The 22,088-nt window shown below is 39.8% G+C and overlaps 1 protein-coding gene and 1 pseudogene across 1 annotated transcript; both read left to right on the forward strand.

Annotated features, from left to right (window-relative positions):
- Nucleotides 1-990: 990 nt before the first annotated feature.
- On the forward strand, nucleotides 991-21,459 carry rab33a (RAB33A, member RAS oncogene family). The gene is made up of 2 exons (XM_041195337.1): nucleotides 991-1,640; nucleotides 19,282-21,459. The coding sequence occupies exons 1-2, from the start codon at nucleotides 1,386-1,388 to the stop codon at nucleotides 19,720-19,722; spliced, it is 696 nt and encodes a 231-aa protein (XP_041051271.1). The 5' UTR covers nucleotides 991-1,385; the 3' UTR covers nucleotides 19,723-21,459.
- Nucleotides 6,790-6,908, forward strand: LOC121282674 (annotated as a pseudogene).
- Nucleotides 21,460-22,088: the final 629 nt, after the last annotated feature.

Here is a 22,088-nt window from a genome sequence, read left to right on the forward strand (position 1 = left end):
AAAACTACTTTCTGTGTTATTGAGAATTTCTGTCTTGTACGCCACACTGAAAATTTGTGAGCCACAGCACCATTCTGAAGAGGGAGATACCATCAGAAGAACTGCATGTAATTTTTTTCCGTGTTAGGTGCAGTCAATAGAATGATATCTTAAAGCAAATTATGGCTGTTACACAAGTTGTTGGAAGCAATATAACCAGTGCCAAAGATTTGAAATGTTAACACTAACATTCTCCACAGTTGCTGCCTGGCCTGATTCTCATTACAGGAATGATAGTTCTTAACAAAAAGAGAAAAATATGAAGTTAAAGCAACATTTAACTGGGTCTAAGGTCCTTCTGAAAGCTCATCTCATTGATTATGCTTTTGACCCCTCCTCTTAATCTCTCCTTTGACTTGGTGTATATTTTCCTCGTATCTCTGGTGCCTTGGGGAGTTTTGTACATGGCGCTATTTGAATGCTGGCCGTTGTTGATTCAAAACCATGCAAACCAGAGATCATTCCTGGTCTGGGCTCAGTTCTTTAATCTCAGCAGGGGCACCATTAGGAATTCAACAAATAACCTTGGTGTCCTGAATGATAAAGCAGGGTGGAAAATCAACCAAAGTTTGCACTGTTGATTGACACTTGCACCTGTCTAATTTGGGTAAGGACAGCTATGATACTGATTGTAGTAGAACGTGCGACTATAACATTCACAGTTTAGGCCCACGGATTGAAAAAAAATTTAGTTGGACAACCATAGGAGGATTCCCTTCCTGTGGAACTGCACCAGTCACTGCTTTCATCAGGAAACTGCAAGGGAACAAATCAGTTCCAGTTATAACATTTTAGATATTAAAAATATAATTTGTACTGATGATAAAAAAAACTAATTTAAAAATGCTTGACGCATAGAGAGATTTTATATTTAATTAAATGAAGTGGCACATGTAGCTTTAAAGTCCCCTGTCAGTGACGAATACTCTCGGCTATGTTGTGAGCAGTGCTTTGTCCTGGTGCGAGCGCTCAGCCTCCATCACTGCGTCAATTTCACCTGATCAATTACTGCGTGGCCCCATTAATCAGCACAAAAAAAAACAACGCGTGGGGAGCGAGGGAAAAAAAGGAGCAGCCTTATAACATTTCCAGCTTTATCATCAACCCAATCCTTTCCATTCAAACTGGAAAAGAACCCAACAAGCTTCGACCTGCTGGTAACGATGTTGGTTCAGACAATCTCAGCCCCCACACAAATGTTGTGTATTTAATTTTTATGTTAGATCTTTTGACTGGCCGGCTGTGGTTTCATCGGTGGATAAGGACTCTTTATCCCTTTAAGCGTGAAAAGATCATTTTGTGAAGATTTGTTTCACTTTCGCTAATCATACAAAGAGGTTTCCAATATGGCAAATCAACTGGCGGCGAATGGCGAGACCCGGGGGTTCACATCTAAAAAGGTGTCCACGGATTATGAATCGTCTTTGGAACTCTCCGTACAAGCGCGGATATTTAAAATTATTGTAATCGGCGATTCCAATGTCGGTAAGACATGTCTGACCTTCAGGTTCTGTGGAGGGACGTTTCCCGACAAGACCGAAGCCACCATAGGGGTAGATTTCCGAGAGAAACCGGTGAATATAGAAGGAGAAACGATCAAGGTAACCAGCATGATGATAGATGTATTGGCATGATCAACTATATTGTGTTTCCTTGTGTATGCGGGCGTCTTAATTCTATTTCCCTTCCCCATTGGCGAAATATTGACTAGCCCAGTCTGCTTGCTTTCATGACCATGTCAGTCTAATTAGGAGTAGATCACTATGTGAGGCAGACCTGCGTTCTAGTGATGTCTTCATTTCAAACCTCCCTATGGGAAAAAGCCTCATATCCAAACTTGCCGATGACACAGAAATAAGTGAGATTTCAAGCAGTGTAGGGGGAAGCGTAAAATTACAAAGCGATATTGATATATTAAGTAAATAGACAAAGCTGAGCAAATGGATTTCTGGGCAGGCAAATGTTAGATCATCCACTTTGGACCTAAGAGAGAGGGAGAGAGAGAGGGTTCCCTCTAAATGGTGTAAAGCTAGAAAGAGTGGAGATCCAAAGAGACTTGGGGGTGCAGATAGATAAATAATTAGACTGTGTAGTGGACAGGTATAGAAGAATAATCAAAAAAGCGATCAGAATGCTAGCCTTTATATCTGAAAGACTAGAATGCCAGAGGATGGCAGCCATGCTTCAGGCATCCAAGTTCTGGTTAGACCATACCTGTGAGCAGTTCTGGGCACCACAGTTTAGGAATGGTATATTGACCTTGGTGGGAGTGTAGTGTAGGTTGGTCAGAATGGTTGATCAGAGTCTTCTGATAAAGAGTCATACAGAGTCGAAACATTAACTCTGTCTTTCTCTCCACAGATGCTGTCAGACCTGCCGAGTTTTTCCAGCATTTTTTGTTTTTGTTTCAGATTTCCAGCATCTGCAGTATTTTGCCTTTATATTTGATCAGAATGGGTCCTGGACTCCAAGGGTTAAGTCAGGATCAGATTACACAAACTAGGGTTATATTCTCTGGAGCTTAGAAGGTAAAGGGGGTCATTTGATCAAAGTTTTCAAGACATCAAGGGAAGCAGATAGGGTAGACACAGAGAAACTATTCCTGCTGGTAGAGAACTGTAGAACTAGGGCATTGTCTAAAATCAGAACTAGACCTTTCAGGAATGAAATTAGGAAACACATCTACAAACAAAGGATGGGAGATCAATTGCTAATTTTAAATCTGAAATTGATAGATTTTTGTATTAAGGGATATGTGCTTGAGGGACTAAACGACCTACCCCTGTACCAATGTTCTTGTGCTCCTATATCCACCCCTAATCAGAGTCCTAAATATTCACTGGAGGGAAGCTCAGTTTTCCATTGTCTTGCTGACCAGGAGAGGTATGACTTATTTAGTGCACAAAATGCACTAAATATACATTATCATTTTGATGAATTTGATCCAGTTTTTGAACACACTACGTTTTCACAAATTTTGATTAGCTTCAGATAAGTGTGAGGTTATCCATTTTAGTCGGAAGAATAAAAAGGAAATAAATGGAGAGAAACTTCAGAATGCTTCAGTGCAGAGGGATCTGGGTGTCCTTGTGCATGAATTGCTGAAAGCTAGTATGCAGGTACAGCAGGTAATAAGGAAGGCAAATGGAATTTTGGCATTTATTGCTAAAGGAATAGAGTATAAAAATAGTGTGGTGTTGTTGCAACTGTACAAGGCATTGGTGAGACCGCACCTGGAGCACTGTGGTCCCCTTTCTTGAGGAAGGATGTAGTTGCATTGGAGGCAGTTCAGAGGAGGTTCACTAGATTAATTCCAGAGATGTGGGGCTTGTCTTATGAGGAGAGATTGAGCAGTTTAGGCCTATACTCATTAAGAGTTTAGAAGGATGAGAGGAGATATAATTGAGGTATATAAGATGCTAAAGGGGATAAACAAAGTAGACATGGAGCAGATGTTTCCCCTTGTGGGGCATTCTAGAATGAGAGGCCATAGTTTTAGGCTAACGGGATCGGAGATGAGGAGAAATTACTTTTCTCAAAGGGTCGTGAATCTGTGGAATTCACTACCTCAGAGTGCAGTGGATGCCGGGACACTGAATAAATTTAAGGAGGAGATAGACAGATTTTTAATTAGTAATGGGTTGAAAGGGTATGGGGAGAGGGCGGGAAATTGGAGTTGAGGCCGAAATGATCAGTGGGGCAGGCTCAAGGGGCTGCATTGCCAACTCCTGCTCCTATTTCTTATGTTCTTATGTATGTAGCGTATTGCTATGCTGCTAAAATCAGTAGAGTTTTACTTAGTTCTGTTGAAGGGTCATGAGGACTCAAAACGTCACCTGTACTTTTCTCTGCCGATGCTGCCAGACCTGCTGAGTTTTTCCAGGTATTTTTTATTTTTTGTTTCAGTAGAGTATAAGTCAGAGAATGTCATACTGAAATAATCCAGTTCTCTTGTCAACTGCACTTTGCAAACTATGGCAAATTTATAATTATTGAGGCAAATAGAAATATTCAAACCATTGAGATAGTGCAGATAAAGAATGATTCCTGATATCAGTGGAGTGAAGTCTGAAGAAAGGTTGGAGAATTTAGGGCCTCATCATCCTTGACATCAGGAATCAAGCCAACTCAAGATAGTAAACAGTATAGATAAGGGTAAAATTGAAACCCTACTTCAGATTAAACCATAATAGTAGAACAAGATGTTCAGAAAGGTTGTCAGAAAGCCTTTTATGCAGAATGATCACCATGTGCGAAACGTCTCTGATGACAGTAGTGGGCACAAATACATTGGAATCATTAAAGTGGTAGTTCAATGTTGTAACGGGGGAAATTATAGCTTTTACTGAATGGACAAACTAAGATGGGCCAACTGGTCTGCCTTGTTCATATTATCTTGTGTTAAATATCCTGAGAATAAAACCATAATGATATTCAGTTGTCATAGTTTGGAGGAAGGACGTCAATATGCACTGGAATGTTTCAGGAGCAACAGTGTACGCACTCCTCTTGTTCCTTCATATTTCAGTGATTTTAAAAAAATCAGTAAATTCATCTGCTGTCAATGGTGCAACTGAAGGTTGTGTACAGAATTTGTTTTCTTCACTTTCTCTCTATGGCCAGTACTACTACGGTTCCATATTGTAAATGTTTCCACCATTGGAATCTTCTCAGTATTCACTTATTAACAACATAATTCTTGAATGACATTAAGGCAGAACATTCTGCGGGTGGACTATCAAGACTTGTGAAAGAAATAGTAATTTTTAAAAAATGTAACTTGCTACAAACAACTTGCACGGCAAAGAAATTTAATTCTTAATACAGTTGAAAATGAACTGTTCTTAAAGCTGTGTACTGAAAAAAGACCATCTGATCACTTGCAGAAAAAATAAAATGGTCATCCTACACTGTGGACAATGAGTCCCATATTGACTTAAGCTGTGGATTGTAGTATTTTCACAAGTAACTCATCCCTTTGTGCAAGTATTGCATAGGACGCCACTCAGCCCATCAAGTCTATGCTGAGGCTCTGTAGAGCAGTTGCTCAGTTCCATGCCCCCACTCTATCCCCATAGCCCTGTAAATAATTTTCCTGAAGTACTCATTATTTTCTTTTGAAATCATTGATTGGTGGAAGCAGAGACACCCTTGTAGGCAGTGAGTTCCAAGTCATAACCACTCTCTGTGTAAAAAGTGTTCTTGCTCATATCCCCCATTCATCTCCTGCCAAAAACCTTAAATGTGTGTCCCCTAATTTGTAGGATCAGCTTTGTCTACCTTATCTAAACCTGTCATAAACTTGTACTCCTTTATCAAATCCCCCCTCAATGCCCTTTGCTCTGAGGATAACAACCCCAATCTAGAACCATAGAAAAGTTACAGCGCGGAAAGAGGCTGTTCAGCCCATTGTGTCTATGCCGGCCAAAAAATAAAAAAATTAAAAACTAGCTGCCCATTTTAATCCTACCTTCCAGCACCTGCTCCATATCCTTGCAGGTTGCAGCACCTTAGGTGCAAATCCAGGTGCCTTTTAAATGAGTTGAGAGTTTCTGCTTCCACCACCAAACCAGGAAGCGAATTCCAAACACCCATCACCCTCTGGGTGAAGAAGTTTTTCCTCATATCCCTTTTAATCCTTCTACCAATCATCTTAAATCTGTGCCCCCTGGTGATTGCCATCTCCGTTAGTGGAAACAGGGCACCCCTGTCTACTCTACCTAGGCTCCTCATAATCTTGTACACCTCAATCAGGTCATCCCTCAGCCTCCTCAGTTCCAAGGAAAACAATGGCAGCCTATCCAATTTCTCCTCGTAGCTGCAATTTTCAAGCCCTGGCAATTCTTGTAAATCTCCTCTGTACTCTCTCCAGAGCAATATGTCCTTCTTGTAATGTGGTGACCAGAACTGTACACAAAATTCTAGCTGTGGCGTAACCAGCATTCTGTACAGTTCCATCATCACATCCTTGCTCTTATATTCAGTACCCCATACGATAAAGGAAAGCATTCTATATGTTTTATTTACCACCTTATCAACCTGGCTGCCACCTTTAGGGACCTGTGGACATGCAGTCCAAAGTCTCCCACTTCCTCTACCCCTCCCAATATCCTCCCATTTATTGTGTATTCCCTTGCATTTGGGGAGGGCAAACAAAGCATTACCTCACACTTCTCTGGATGGAATTCTATTTGCACTTTTCCACCCACTCAGCCAAACCATTGATATCATTCTAGAGACACAGCTATCCTATTCACTATCAACTACACGACCAACTTCTCCAACCTAACTTTTTAGCTAAAATCCTTCAACCCTGGAACTATTCTGCACTCTTTCAAGGACCCTCACATTCTTCCTAAACTGTTGTGACCAGAACTGGAAGCAGCTGAGGAACCTCTCTGGGATGCCCAAATCTGCCTTCACTTGATATATGCTTACACATGCACTTTGATCAAAGAGTACTGGATAACAATCAGGATTGGGAGCTCTGACTGAATTTTTCATTCCTTACCTCTGGGACATTGAGGCCAATTGTTGCTCCCTTAGCTGATTTCTGCCAAGGTAATACTAAGATCACAAATAACAGATCAAATTTGGGACATTTCTGGCTTATCACTGAATGACTGGGGGAGCTACACTGATTATTATACAAAATCAGTGCATACCACCAATTCATGGCACTACACACTGTCTGGGATATTGGACTATCAATGGACAATCAATCAATTCGTATGACCTGCTTCAGTGGGTCACTACAGCCATACTAGTCTGAAAACACCTAATTTCGTCTGATCTTGGAAGTTAAGCAGACTCAGGCCTGGTTAGAACTAGGATGGGAGACTGCCTGGGAATACCAGGTGCAGTAGACTTTATGTTGGTAAGTTTCCTTTGAATTTTGTCTTTGTGCAGTTTCCCTTTAAGGGGCTGCTTTTACTTTATCTCTGATTTTGTTAATTTAGTTTAATTGTTTGACTCAAAAGAGTTACAAGGTAATTAGTACAAGGATGATGGGTGTGGGTTGGGGGTTAAAGAAGGGAGAAATACTTCCAGACCTAATTAAGGGGACAGCTAGTGAAGGTGACATTGTTTATTATTTGTACAAGTATCTTGTCAATATTCAACACATCTTTTTTCAGTATGTAATGTGCCATAATAGGTGTCTTTGAAACTAATACTGCTGTGCTAGGTGCTCCAGAAAATCTCATGCACCCTGGTGACTGATAGTAAAGAGATTTAAGAAGTAATTTGTGCAATTTCTTTCATGATTCACCTCCTCTTTGCAACCAGACCCTGCTTTTTAGGGAACCCTGTCTCATTTTATGATTTGTGCTTCTATTTTTTTCAAAAATTTTAATGTATGTAAGTGTTCAGCTGGACCTGAAGAAACTCGTGTATGTAGGTGAAGGTGAGAATCAAATTTCTTTGAAGACGTGCCAAACTGCTTTTAATGTAAGCATCATCTTAAACTGCCACACTTCTGTCACATTATTGTTCCCAACACAGAAAATCTGAGATTGCAAGCAGCTCAAGGATTTAAAATGGCAGAATATGAGGTCTTTGTATGTACTTTCTTTTGTTTAATGTGGAGCTTAAAGTTTTGTCCACCTAGGTATATTGCAGCAATATGTTTCCAAATAGAACAGTATATATTTGATTAATTGAGAACTGAAGACATTTTGATGGAAATCAGGTGAATTTTTTCAGCAAATGGATAATTGACTTGTAGAATAGGCTATTGGTGGAAGGCCACTTAAACTGTACAAACAATACGTTTCATATAAATGGGAGAATCTTGGCTGCAACACACTCACTTCTTTTGAGCTCTTTTGCCCACCACCTGTTCCTAGGAACATGCAACCCAGAATCTGGGGTCGAGAAACACTCTCGAAAGAGAATTTATGGGGAATTCCACCACAAGCTTCCAAACAATCTGGTGCATTGATGGAAGTTACAGTTGCAAATATTACGATCAGTTCCCTTAGGATTCATTAAGTTTTGGCTAGAATATAATTTTTTTTCCCCAATGCTAAGTGGTCTTTAACAATGTAGCCAAATGAGACAATGACATAACTCTTTGGTGTGATTACATGCTGAATCATGCAATTCCAGTCACAAACTCTGAACAGATATGAAGTGCTTCCTGGAGGGCGAACAAAGTGAAAGTCATTGTTGTGCACATCTAAGATTCTGACTGGAATGTTATTGATAAGGAATTGGAACTTGCCAGGTTCCTTTGTCTGCGCATGGACAGTGTCATGACCGTAGTTGACAATATTAGAGGTTGAACAATAAAATACAACTTCTTTGAAAGGAGTTACGCTTTTTCAGCTTCAGTAAAATGTTCCTTACTAAAATATGTTAGAATCTTTCAAGCTGTATCCTGTCAAAGTAGTGTGTAGAAAATTTGGATCTTACCTAGAATTAAAAATGAACAAGAGATATTAAGCTTTTTTGTTTTAAAAAAAAAAGCTACCAGCAATCCTGAGACAAGAGAAAAGAAAGGCAACTGCCATTGGAGGTTTGATCATGTGAAATTTGATCACATGACATGCCCACATTCTGCAAAGGCTATTGATTTGCCTTATAAAAGTGGGTCTCCTGTAGTTAATTGTCTTACTCTTGAATTCATGCTAGCAGTTATCATGTGAGAAATTCTGAGAACTAAAACGTTGCCAGGAACTGAAGAATGTGCTTCAGGTTGACACCTGTGCACCAAGCTCTACTTTTCTTCAGATTCCTAGCAGCATTGATGTAATGACTGTAAGGGTATTTGATTTGAAACATATTATATTGGTAGCCATGTTTGTCTGATTTAATAACACCAGTGATCTAATGATGAATCAGACACATTTAAGGCTCAAATTAAATTAATTTGCATGCATTTGATCAAACTGTGGTATTGGAATCTGTTAAAAGAAAATGGTCGGATCAGGTTTCATTAAAAAATGCTTGATTTTCACAGTTTCAAGTGATATTATTCCCTTGATACTGCTGATACTAGATCAGGAAAGATACATTCCACTTGCTGTATATCCATACTCACTTCCCTTGGTTCACAAGGCTGGTGAAGTCAGTCAATGTCAGCACAAGGTGGCAGCACATTATGTGAAAGAAATGGCTTTTGCCCAATTTTTTTCCCCCACCATCCATAGTGGCAGAGAAACCACTCATCTCAGCAATGCTTAAAATGATGGTCCTGAGAGACCAATACCAGACCACCCTCCCCTGCTCCACCCCAGAAGGCCAACAAAATTAACCAGCTGTTGTTTTAATTTCAAACAGAGAACGCCCTTCATTTCTAATGCATTTCTCTGCTTTTAGTCTGGAGAGTTTTTCCATCAATTGTGTGTGAGCTGGCAAACTGAATTCTCAAAGAAGCTAAAGATACCTGATGTCCTGTTGTTACTGCTTTCAGCTGAGTTTCATAATCCTTACAGATCATATCACTGAATAAAAATATCTATTAGCTTTGCATTATATTTATTTTGAAGACATAACCTTGTGATAGAACTTGGCATTTTCTATACTATGCTACAAAGTGTGTATGATTCAACAGTTTCATTACAAGATCATCATAAAATAATAAAGCATTGGTTTTTGTATTAAAAATCTTACATTGTTTAATGGGGGAAGGAGGTTAAATTCACTTCACAAATCCAAATTAAATTGCTTTGGAACTTGGCAATTCTAGTGCTGTCAGTAACAGCCCCTGCATTGTGGGAAAAACATTGATTTGCATTTATATAGTATCTTTAGCGAAATGCACAGAAGCATCACTGGACTAAAACTGACGCTGAACACAGTAAAATAAAAACAAGCTGGTCTGCGGGGAATCCAAGACTCACCAAAAGGAGTGGTTTCTATGGCACTTGCTGAGGCAGCACCAACACTGGTAACAGAAACACTGCTGCTTGACGTGGATTGGTGTCAAACAGGAATTGAGAGGACTGGGCACTGAGGTACATGGTCCAAACCCCACGTCAAAGTACTTTTCTATTGTGAGACCGACAATAGCACCTGGGAGATTAATTCTGAGATAATCTGCGGGGCCTGGCAACCCTAACTAGATGTTTGCTTCAAAAACAGATAATAGATCTGCCATAGTATTCACGTGTAGTGTGGGGCTGTGCAGTGAACAATCAGAGTTGGGTAAGCATGGGAAATTAGGGAAACTGTGATCATTCCTGAACAGAAATAGGGAAAATATGAAACTTAGACCACGCTGCATAATTTATGCCACATACTGGGCAGATATTTTACCGACTGATATATTGTGTGGGAAACCACCCAATATTTCTATGTCAGCCACTCATCAGACACAGAACTCTTTTGTCTATAAATATAGTGGAAGACCTTTGTTCTCAAAGTTAGGCTGAATAATATGGTAGCAGTAACTGGATTTTTAAGTAATTAAGGTCCTTTTTTTTTTAAGGTGAATAAAGCAGTCATCTGACTCCGTTGGGATTTGCCAATGGAAATCCTGATGTCCTGCCTACAGCTTGCACCCCAGTCAGTAAAACTTATCAAGAAAAGCAGGGCCTCTAAGGCAAATTTAAAACTTTCCTTCCTCAGGCCAGGAGGAACAGGAGTGCTTCCTGGGCCCCACAAAGAGAGCCCCAGTTTCTGGCTCCTCACTTATTCTTTCCACCCCACGCAAGTTTCATCCTCCTTGATACTGATGGGAGGCCTGTGAGCCCCCCTCATGGTGACCTGCTTGAAGCTGGCCAAGCTACCTTCTGTCGCCAGTTTGGGGCAGAGAGCTGGCAGGCGGGATATAAGTGCAGCTCAGCTGTTAAAATTAGCTGGCTGAGAAAGCTGTCATTTCTTTCTGTTTGGGGGTTAAAATCCACCCTTCTAATTCTGGACAATTACTTCAAATTACTTCAAAATAAACTGCCTTCAATCATTGTGTCACAGTGCTCTGTTCCATCCACTGCACTGTCCTTGTGGCAGGTTACTTATTCCCATTCATATTCTTACCACAAATGATATGCGTATAGCAACCAAAATACTGTAATCTCAGGGAAGGGGCTCTACTTTTGGCTGAATAGCTAATTTCACTCTCCACTCTGGTGCTGCACCACACAGACCAGAAAGTCTGGTGTTTAATTTTTGTTCCATGATGACTTAGTTAATGCCAACTGAAATGGGGAAGCTTGCAGTTGGGAGACTATGGAAAGAGAAAAATATCACCCTGGATTCTGAGTGCTGATCACTATCCAGTGACCTCTCATAGAGCGCATGCCTTTGTGGAGATCTGCTTTGGACTTGGCTTTGATGCCCCCTCCTTCCAATAGTTGAATAGCCCAACTATTCCCACCATTCCCACCCCAGCTGAGATCACTTTACTCAGTGCAGATCAAGAATTAACCAGTTACCTTTCTGATGTGGATATGTCACTGCTATATCAGATGAGGTGTTCCATCACCAAGTCCTTGAAAGAAATCAACTTGCTTATTTCTTACTGAAACATGGTTACATCTTGTTTTAAGCAGAAATTTCACACTTACCAGCCAATGATTCATTGTTGCAATGGAAAGGTTTTTATGTCAGAAAGCTCCTTTTCTGAGGAGGTAAGGGGAAAATTGTCCAATAGATCACTCTAGCTTACCTTTTGCAGATGCCAAAAAGGTATTGTGTGGTGAAAATCCAGAAAAAGAGAAGTAAATGGAAGTGAGCAGGATAACCAAGTGTTAAATAGAACCCCTTCAAACCTGTATGAAGCCATGAGATTCTCTGGCTAGAGCTCTATTTAACATAGAGATCTATCTACTGTTAAAACAGTTTTTTCACCTGCAGGTTGGAGGCAAATTGCTGCACTTCTGGATAATGATTTGCATTATTGCAAGTTAGAATGGGGAGAGAAAAGATATCTATTAACAAGCTGTTGTTCTGGCTCCCTGCTATACTATCTCCATGCAGATGAATTGATGCAGCTGCTTAAGTCAGTTGACCCAAAAATCTATTCACAGGATTACTCCTAAAGAGAGACTCAATGTTGCAGTTATGAGAGCTGTGTTCTACTCTGGACCACCAGGTGATATGTATGGAATATGGAAGCACCAGGAACAATGAGATGTTTTGGTTTCTATAGGCTCCTGCAGGGTCCAGAAGAGGGGTTGCACATGGTGCTAAACACCGGGGTCCATGCTCTAGCGAGTCCCAGGCTTATTCTTGCAGTAGCCTGTCCATCTGAATGGTCAATGTCCAAAGCAGCCAATTGGATACATGGACTATCCCCATAGAGAGGCTACTCGGCCAACGATTGGTGTTGTTCTGAACAACCACTGACTGAATAGAATGTGTGTCTGGTTCTCCATCAGTGAGAGATTGGGCCTGGCTTCCCCTCCTGGTCTCTCCTTCCTCCCTCAAGTTGATGGTGTCTGTGACCCCTGGCCCTTGCTGACCTCTCCTATAGTTTGACAATAGTGTGGCCCCAGGCCTGGCTTCCCTTGTGGGTGACTGAGTGCAAGAGAACCCTGAGACTGGAAGTGAACAAAGGAGCAGGATTGGCCATTCAGCCCATCAAGCCTGTTCTGTCATTCAATACGATGCTGGCTCATCATCCACTTCAATGCCTTTTTCCCCAAACTATCCCCATATCCCTTTATGCCATTGGTATTTAGAAATCTGGCAATCTCTGCTTTTAACATACTCAGTGATTGAGCTTCCATAGCTCCCTAGGGTAGAGAATTCCAAAAATCCACAACCATCTGGGGAAAAAAAATCTCCTCACCTTGGTCCTAAGTGGCTTCCATCTTTATTTTGAAATTGTTTGCTGGTTCTAGACTCCCCAACCAGGGAAGTCTAGAACGTCTTGCCTGCACCTACCCTGTCTATCACTTTAAGTATTTTGTACGTTTGGCATCTCATTCTTCAAAACTCACAGGCCCAGTTTCCCCAATCTCTCTTCATAGCACAATCCCTCCATCCCAGGAACAAGTCTGGTGAACCTTCATTGCACTCCCTCTATGGCAATAATATCCTCCCTAAGGTAAGGGGACCAAAACTGCACACAGTACTCCAGGTGTGGTCCAACCAAGGTTCTATGCAATTGAAGCAAGACTTTGCTACTCTTGTACTCAAATCCTCTTGTCATAAAGGCTAACACACTATTAGTCTTCCTAATTACCTGCTGCACCTGCATGTTAGCTTTCAGTGACTTACTGATGAGGACACCCAGGTCCGTTTGTACATCTACACTTTCTAATCTCTTACCATTTAAGAAATGTTCTGCACATCTGTTCCTTTTACTAAAGTGGATAACCTCACATTTTTCCACATTATGAGCAAGACTATTGGACACACACATTTGGTGTAGGGACCCACAACCTCCCCCTCCTCCTCCACCCTCTCCAAAAACCTATCCACGTAGCAGGCAGGGACAGCAGGAAAGGCAACCCACTTCTGACACCCACTTTTGTGTGAATTCTGCTGAAGCCAACTCGGCATGTGCACCACCGGAGGCGAACACCAGGTCAGTGTTAGTTAAACCCAACTCTAGCTCTGTCCTGGTCTGCTCCCCCTTCCCTGGTGACCAGGACTTGGGACCTAGTCTGTCTGTCTGTCTGTCTCTCTCTCTCTAACTGTGATCCTTAAGTGAAAAGACAGGAAAGATTTGTTAGCTCTGCTGCTTGGCACTTTTTAATGGTCATTTTTATTAATTTCGTATTTTTAAAAATGATCAATATATTATTTTGACATTTTTTTCTGTTTCTCAGCAAATTATTTGTTTTCTTCTACTTTAATCTGCCAACTGAAGGAATCCCTCACTGTGTGTATGTTTGAGCTACTAATCGGAGATTGGGGCCTTGTTAGTTTTGAGCTATGAACATGAAGATTCCTCTGAAAATGCTGTTAACAAAGATTGGTTGGCAAGGGTGGAGAAGACTGCGGTAATGTGGGGATGAAAATAATTTTTATTTAGGTGTTTGATTGTGTTCTGTTTATCAGACATATGTTCTGCTGGTAGTTGTTAGTGTGAGCAGTTCTGTCAAATGTTTCTGTTTATTCACCACTTGCTCACCCTTCTGTGTGTAGTGTATGACTAGATTGGCAGCCTTTTGATAACTGGTCATGTCTGCTCTGCATTCTGCAGTATTGGTGTCAGATTTCAACAGTATCCCCCAAATTTTTTACCTTGTACATGGAATGTAAAAAAAAATTGATGGTCAGTGGAGGGGTGTGAGGTTGAATTTTACAAATCCATCCAGCTTGGACAAATTTGCATTTTCATTTAGCTGATACGATTGACTAATGGCCAATTCATATTTGAAAATTGTTTGAAGAAGCAGTTCCGTAATAAACCAATCTTTTGAAGCTATGGAATTGGCTGTTTTTTTAAAAAAATTGCAGCAGAAAATAAAGGTGCATCCACAGCATTAACAATAATGATTTATAGGAGCAATGTCAACATCTCAACCTATTAGTGGCCAGATAAGGTGGTACTATTTATATTGCATTTAAAGGGAGGAATGTTGCCTCCGTAGGTGTAGTAAAATCCCAGCTTTTAGAGTTACTCTAAGGAGCCTTCAGATGTATGTGTGTTATTTTACTTACTGTACGCTACCAGCAGAACTGTTGGCAGTAGTGTTGTAAATAGGTCACACTTTCATGCAGCAGAATGGTGTACTCCACCAGTCTTTTGTCGCTACCATTTGCTTGGTAGCCCAACCCCATACCATGAGTCCATTTTCCATGGCACAAGGAAAATCTGGTTTATGTGGGCAGTTAATACCACAGGAAAAACCTCTGCTTGCTAACATGCCTTGAGGTCAAATGTTACTTTTTGTTTAAATGAAAATCAGAATACTACAGATACTGAGTCCCAAGAAATGGGCTGAACACTTGAAACGTTGACTGACTTCTATTTACCCACAGATCCACTGAGTATTTCCGACTTTCTGTTTTCATTTTTGTATACATTGTATCGCTGGTCTTGTGATGCTCTAACTGCTTGATCATTGGCAAATTTAGTTTTAGTTTTCAGTAATCTGGTGAGCAGATGGATAGAGTGGCAGTGACAGTTCCAACAGGGACTTTGTAACCTGGTGAACAAACTGTTAATTGCTAGATTAGAATGAAGGCCTTTAAATAATCTGCAGATTGTGTATAAGGAGCATTATGATCCTCTTGTGTAGTTCTATCAAGCGTTGTGAATTTAACACAAGGGATTTAACGATTGTCCTTTTTGGTGCAATTATGGGATATGTGCCTTAAAGATTAATTGCTCTGAATCAGTACATAAGTAGCTGCATTCAATTTAAAGCTGGCCAGTGGATGTGCTGTGAGCTCACCCTCGACTAATATTATTGGTGAGCCTGTGATCTGACTCTTTGATTTGGGAGTAATCTGAAAAGAAATAAGCCATTTGCATCACAAGGTTGCAGTGGTTTCTGCCTCAATCATGCCCTTGGCAAAGTATTTTAATCTCCATCAATTTGGTAAAAGAAATTTACCCTTCACTCCTTTTAGTAATTTTTAAATATATTGTTACAACCAGGTTAGCTGACTCCTCCCTCTGTCCCACTCCTGTGTTGGTTATAACAGAGCTTAAATTTTTTTAAAAATTTGTAAATTCAATATGTACTTAACTGTGTACAGCTCGGCTTAAGAATTAAGCCAGTCAGATTCCTTGAGTTAACAAGGAGTTGGCTTTATTACTAAAACTCACTCAGGTAAAGATATAGAAATTAACAAAAAAAAACTTCCCACTATGCAAAAAACACATCCACAACTTCCCCAGATATGCACAAAAAGAAATAAAGCTTTACAGAGTATCCAGTGTTAAAATTTGGCCAAGTACAAAAATAAGTCAGAAAAATTATTCACAGGTTGTCCAAATGCTTGTTCACGAGAGTCACTTTCCACCGCGGCACTTTGGTTTCTCACTGAAACACTTCCTCTGCAGGCGTGGCTGGGTTGATTCCCATTTCCCTTGACGACAGTGGTGTTGAGTTGGAATCACCCTCTAAGGACTCTCAGTTTGCAGCAATGAGATCTTCTGGTGAGTTTTCAAACCATAAAACAGGGCTCAGTTTTGTTAAGAGAGGTTTCAGAGATATCGGTAGATAACATTACAAATTAATATCCTGTATAGTGCATCTTCATAACGATATCCCTCGTCACTGACACTGCAGCAGAAGTAATAGTAATTCTGCACTAACTCTATCAAAGCTTTTAAAAAATATCTTTATTAAATCTCCTCTTGTTCTCTGGAAACAAACCTAATATCTCAAGTCATTTCTCATATCTAAAACTTCCTTCCCTATCCTTGCATCATTCTGGTGAAGCTCTGACTTGCACTCAATGGCTTTGATGTCCTTTCTGTAATGGGGGCTAAATTCTGCACACTTTATACAACTGTGGTCTAAACCAATGTTTTGTAGAAATCCATCATTGCTTCTTCACACTATAAATCTAATTTTGCTTTTTTTTTATGACTTTATCTCCCTGCACTACACTTTCAGGGAATTATGTATTTTAACTCTTAGATTTCTCTGCTCATTCACATTATTCAGCATTTTCCCATTCAGTATTTTCTGCTATTCCTTGTTAAGGATGCATTACTTCACACTTATCCACATTAAATTAGGCAAACATGGCAGATACATTCAGTCTATGCCTTCCTGAGATCTTTTATAATCCTCCTCATTGTTTGCAAAATCTCCCATTCAGTGTAATTAGCAAATTTTAAGATTGTGTTCTCAATTGTCAAGTCCAAATTATCTAGATATACGTAGAACAAAGTGGGCTGGGCATTGGCTTTTTGGGTATGCCATTCCCATACTGAGCAATACCCATTTTCTATCAACTGATTTTCCATTCATGCTGTTATGTTTGCTTTGGATATGAATCTTTCTAACAAGCCTCTCATGAGACACTTTATCAAATGGATTCCGAAAATGTATAATCACTTCAAATTAAGTTATAATTAACCCATGCATTATCAAATATTTACCAATTTTTTCTAGAGCTATTAAATTTTAAATATTTCCCCAAAGCTGACTATGAATTAACAGACCTATAGTTATGTGGTTTAATTTTCTCCATCCCTTCTTGAATAAAGATTTTGCATTGGGTACGCTCCAGTCACATGGCATAATTTTCATAGTAAGGGGGATTGAAAAATTGTAGTTAGTTATTCTGTTGTTTCCTCTTGAACATCTTTCAATGGCCTGCATGTTTGAGTGTGATAACCTGAAGTTACTTAAAATATGTTATGGTTGTCACAGAAAATGGTGAGACAGAAGTTCACATCTTGTGTCCATTCAGTATCACATCCCTGATTCCAGCTGGTATCTCATCTAAGTAACAACTCTTCATTTTTTGAATCCACATTGAGAGTGCTGACAGGCTTTCAGTTCAATGACAGGAATTTGAGTGCATGTTTACTGAAGTTGAGCAGCTGAAACCATTTACTTTTTCTTGTGTATTTGCAACATTGTGGAGAAACTTTCTTGTTGGTGAGAAGATGATTATTCTCACAGTGAAGGAGTCCTGGCCATGGTTGCATTGTCCTGTTTCTTGGTTTCGAAGGTGTAAAGGTGGCAGTTTGGAAAAAGGTTACCTAACTTTTTATCTAGGGATGTCACATGTTTTGGAAAGACCTACTTAAAGGAAGGTTATTTATTTTACAGCATCAAAAAAGGTGCTGTTTTGGTAGTTTTGTGACCTAATGTTTATAAAGGCCCTGACAGGTTTATTCTTAACCATGCTGAGTTAAGAGTTCAGATAAATGTTAATCCCCTGGCACCATTCAAGGAGCAGATAGATATTCTGTTGTCCTCACCATCATTCCTCTATGCTGCCCTAAAGAAACTTAGATTCGGTGGGGGAATCATAATTCCCTGGCTGAGCACTTGTTTAAAAGTTGTTTATCTCTCTTTTTCCAGTTCTACTGACAGGTCATTAACCTGAAATGTTAACCCTGTTTCTTGCTGCCAAGGCTGCTGAGTCTCTCCAGCATTTTCTGATTTTTATTTCATTTCATTGTTTTTTTTAAATGGGATCTTTGCTAAGTGTAAAATGTCTGCCATGTTTGTCCATGTAACTGTAATGCATTTAAAAGTCATTGACTTTTTGGAATTCTTTGAGCTCCTTTGGGGATGTGATTACAACAGGCAGGAATTTACATCCCTTGGCGGGCACGCACCCAACCCGATCAGGTGTAAAATAGTGCACAATGATGTCAGGTGACTGTCCCGACATCATTGCGCACTCGCAATATTTCGGTTGGTGAGTGCATGTGAGAGTTGGCAGCGTGCACACTGCCAATTAAGAGACCTATTAAGTCCCTTAATCAAGTAATTAAAAGCAATTTTTCACTGCCCATCCAACCTTATGGTTGGCAGGCGGGCGAATTGGCCAGGCGGCATTTGGATTTTTTTATGAAATCTCATCCAAAGGCGGGATGAGGTTTCCAACATTAATTAAAGAAAAACATTTTAGACCTAATTTTTATTATGCTTCTGCTAGTGTTACTGAGTTCTATGTTGGGACATGTTTTTAACATTTTAAAAATCTTTCTTTTTGATTGTACAATTCTTTAACTCTCTGAGGCAGCTCCCTGCCGTCAGGGAGCTTTCAGCGTGGCCTCCCTCGCACATGCGCAGACTTTCACGCTTGCACTCCTCCCGACCCCACCCCTGCAGCGCTGAACTTCTTAGTGCGTCCTTCATGCTGGCTGGTTGTTAATCGGCTAGCCAGCATGAAATCGCAGACAGGGCTTGATTATGGGCGGTGGACCATTTCGTGGCTGCTCCCAGGTCCGCCCGACAACGGGCAAATCAGTTCTGTTGAAGGGTCATGAGGACTCGAACCGTCAACTCTTTTCTTCACTGCCGATGCTGCCAGACCTGCTTAGTTTTTCCAGGTAATTCTGTTTTTGAACAGGAAAATCCTGCCCACTATTAAGTATGTAACTCTTTTTCTTTCCCTTTCCCTATCTGGTGTAACAACAGTAGGTGTTATGTTTTGTCTCTCTCCTCCTTGATTGTAAGTGGAAAATCGGGGACAATGCTTGTGCATATGTCGGATCCACCTTGTACCTCCCAACTCCTGACCCAAGAGACGTTTCTCGTTTATATCATACGTAAAAACACAGTCATTTGGAAGCTGCTGGTATCTCTAGAGCTGCATTTCATCATGAGTCACTTCTTTCAAAAGAGGGGGGAATTGACAAGGGTGGGGAATTATAGAATTATTTCATTCATCATTCTACAATTTCTCTTTTTTTCTTAGATTCAGGTCTGGGATACAGCTGGCCAAGAACGATTCAGAAAAAGTATGGTACAACATTACTACAGAAATGTACATGCCGTGGTGTTTGTGTACGATGTAACAAAACTGGCCTCCTTTGAAAATCTCAAAGCATGGATTCAAGAATGTAACAGCCATTCCGTTTCGCCCAGTGTGCCAAGGGTCCTGGTGGGTAACAAATGTGATCTCACTAATGAGATACAAGTATCTTCCAACATAGCACTCCGATTTGCAGATGCCAACAATATGCTTTTGTTTGAGACATCGGCAAAGGATCCAAAAGAAAGTGACCATGTGGAATCCATTTTCATGTCTCTAGCATGCAAGCTGAAGGCACAAAAAACATTGACATTCCGAGAGATGGAGAAAAGAGAGGGGAAAGTTCGTGTACAGTCAAATGCTAAGAATACGTGTCCATGTTGAATGGCTTAGACCAAGGAGCTGAGTGAGACTAAAGCTTTAGACTGTGCCTGCATCAGTTTGCTAAAACTGCTTGTTCTTTAACATATATGACATTTGGGAAAAATCAGTGAACTTTTGGGGTTCCTAAGTCCGAAAAGCTCACTTCAATCACAGTTCTTTTATAATAAATCTGTAACCCTTTCAGTGATTTTAAGCTAATTTTAAGGTAAACATTGCCATCTGGAAAAAAGTATCTTGTGAAAAGCTGCCAAGTTTATAAATACACAGTGATGTGCAGGATATTGAGGTGGTGAGATTGCATTGCCAACTGTATTTTTAAAGTTCGGGATGCATGAAATAAAAGGGCTATTCCCACAACCTTGTGCTCTCTGTGGGAAACATGTTGAAAGAGAATGCAGGTCAGAGGTTAAGCAGCAACATTATAGTCCTGATTCTTCAACCTGTTTTCCATGCACAACTTTGTTGCATTACTCCACCTATTGGTTCCATCATAGCCAATGGTTTGAGTTTTGGAGTACGCTGTCCTAGGAACTTTGATTCTTGAAAGCTACCACTCCTCTGAAAAGCCAAATATCAGTATATATTTAGTGGCAATATTTGTAAATGGGTAAATGTTATAATTTTACCATTTTTAACTAAATGTAAAAATGGTTTTCTGGGAGGGAGCGATCAGTGAAAATATTATTAGTGGCAGTCTCTGGGATCTTCATTAGGATTTCAAACTCTGGGTCATTTTCAGGCTTTGAGTTTAAGCCTCTGCTTTGAGTTGGTTGAGACCTGGACCAGCTGCATTGTAAATTTTTGAGTGAAGCAGAAACTGCTGAAAATAACAATGATAAATTGCGTGAAAGATGGAATTGCTTTAAATGCCTCATATTTTGAGTCTGTGAAGAAAATAAAACTTTTAAACGGGCCAATTAACAGTAATCTGGAAAGACAAAACCAATTAGTTTTAGTTTTTCACAATTTTTGACCCACAGATAAAGTGATCAGATTATGATTATTGATTACCAGGTCATAACACTTTGAGCTGTGATCTAATAAGAAGCGGCTGAAGAATGGTTCACTTTTTAGCTTTTTTTAAGCAATCTTTAAAAGTCAAGCCTATGGAATGTCCTCCAATTTGCTTTGATAAATGAAATATCACAGAAAACTGGGATATGGCATAGGGAAAGGGAACAAAATTGTACTTGAGTGCAATTCTTTTCAAGTTTTGATTTGATAAGCACTTTAATCTAATACAAATGGTGCTTTGTTTAGTTAAGAGATTAAATTTCTCTTAGAATTAAACAGTTAAATCTCTGAAAAGATTTTAAAAACCTGACATCTATTCTAAAGACTAAGATATTAAATAGTGGATTTAAATGAACAAAATTGAAATTATTCTTTTAGCATCCCCCATACTTGCAGGCTATTTTTACTGATGGCAACTAAAGTATATCTTCACATTTCAGTACTAATGGACCTGCATTTGGAAATGTGTCAAGCAGGTGATTTGAATTGTCCAGTCAAACAAGCCTGGTCAGTATCTGAACTCTACAGTCTGATGGTGTTGGAGCTGAGGCTAAAGTACATGTTAGGGATATTGTAGTGATGGAAGTATTGTACTGTAGTTAGTGTAAATTCTTTATAACTGACACGCGCTCTGAGAACAGTGCATATCTGTAATTTAATTCAATGTAACTTGTTTCTAATTTAAAAGAAAATGAAGAATAAAAATAAAATATGAAAAGTAAACAGTTTGAAAATGGCTCTTGAGTTTTTGAGGTGAAGAGGGCATAATTGTTGCATTTGTAATGCAAAGCAGTCTCAGAACTGCATTATCCACCACCATGGATTTCCCCTGATGTGCCTATATTACCACAAAAACTTGTCTTGCGTTGCAATATCTGTTGTCCTGGTTGCATGATTTACTTTTTAAACAGCTGAAATTTTACAGTGGCCTCCTATATTTGCCCCATGTTTTACATTGGCCTGTCTTTAAAATGTTCACATATAACGGTACCACCTCATGGAACATGTCATGAAGCAATATTTTCCTGGTAGTTATTAACACTGAACCATTCTATGGAATATTCAGTTTTGCATAGGGCAAGATCTTATTCCCTCTTATCCCTTTTCTCATTATTGTTCTGGATCACTTTCTTTCTCTAGCTCATGAGTATTGAATATTCCTAAATTGCTCACTTGCAGATCACCTCACTTGCTAACATTAAAATAACATCATATGTGGACTTAAAAGATCCAGGTCTCCCTTTATCTATATCTACCTTGTGGATAGTTCTGTGTTCTTACTTCCAAGCCCTTAATTATTCAAATCCAAATCTTCCACCCCCTTAATTACTTTAATTTTGCTCACTTTGCCA

The sequence above is a fragment of the Carcharodon carcharias genome, chromosome 9 (assembly GCF_017639515.1).
Source record: "Carcharodon carcharias isolate sCarCar2 chromosome 9, sCarCar2.pri, whole genome shotgun sequence".
Taxonomy (NCBI): Eukaryota; Metazoa; Chordata; class Chondrichthyes; order Lamniformes; family Lamnidae; genus Carcharodon; species Carcharodon carcharias.

Bases quoted from the DNA above. Each gene is read 5' to 3' on its own strand.
- rab33a (XM_041195337.1), top strand. From the start codon at position 1,386: ATGGCAAATCAACTGGCGGCGAATGGCGAGACCCGGGGGTTCACATCT. The intron at 1,641-19,281 runs GTAACCAGCATG...TTTTTTTCTTAG, and splicing joins TAGAAGGAGAAACGATCAAG to ATTCAGGTCTGGGATACAGC.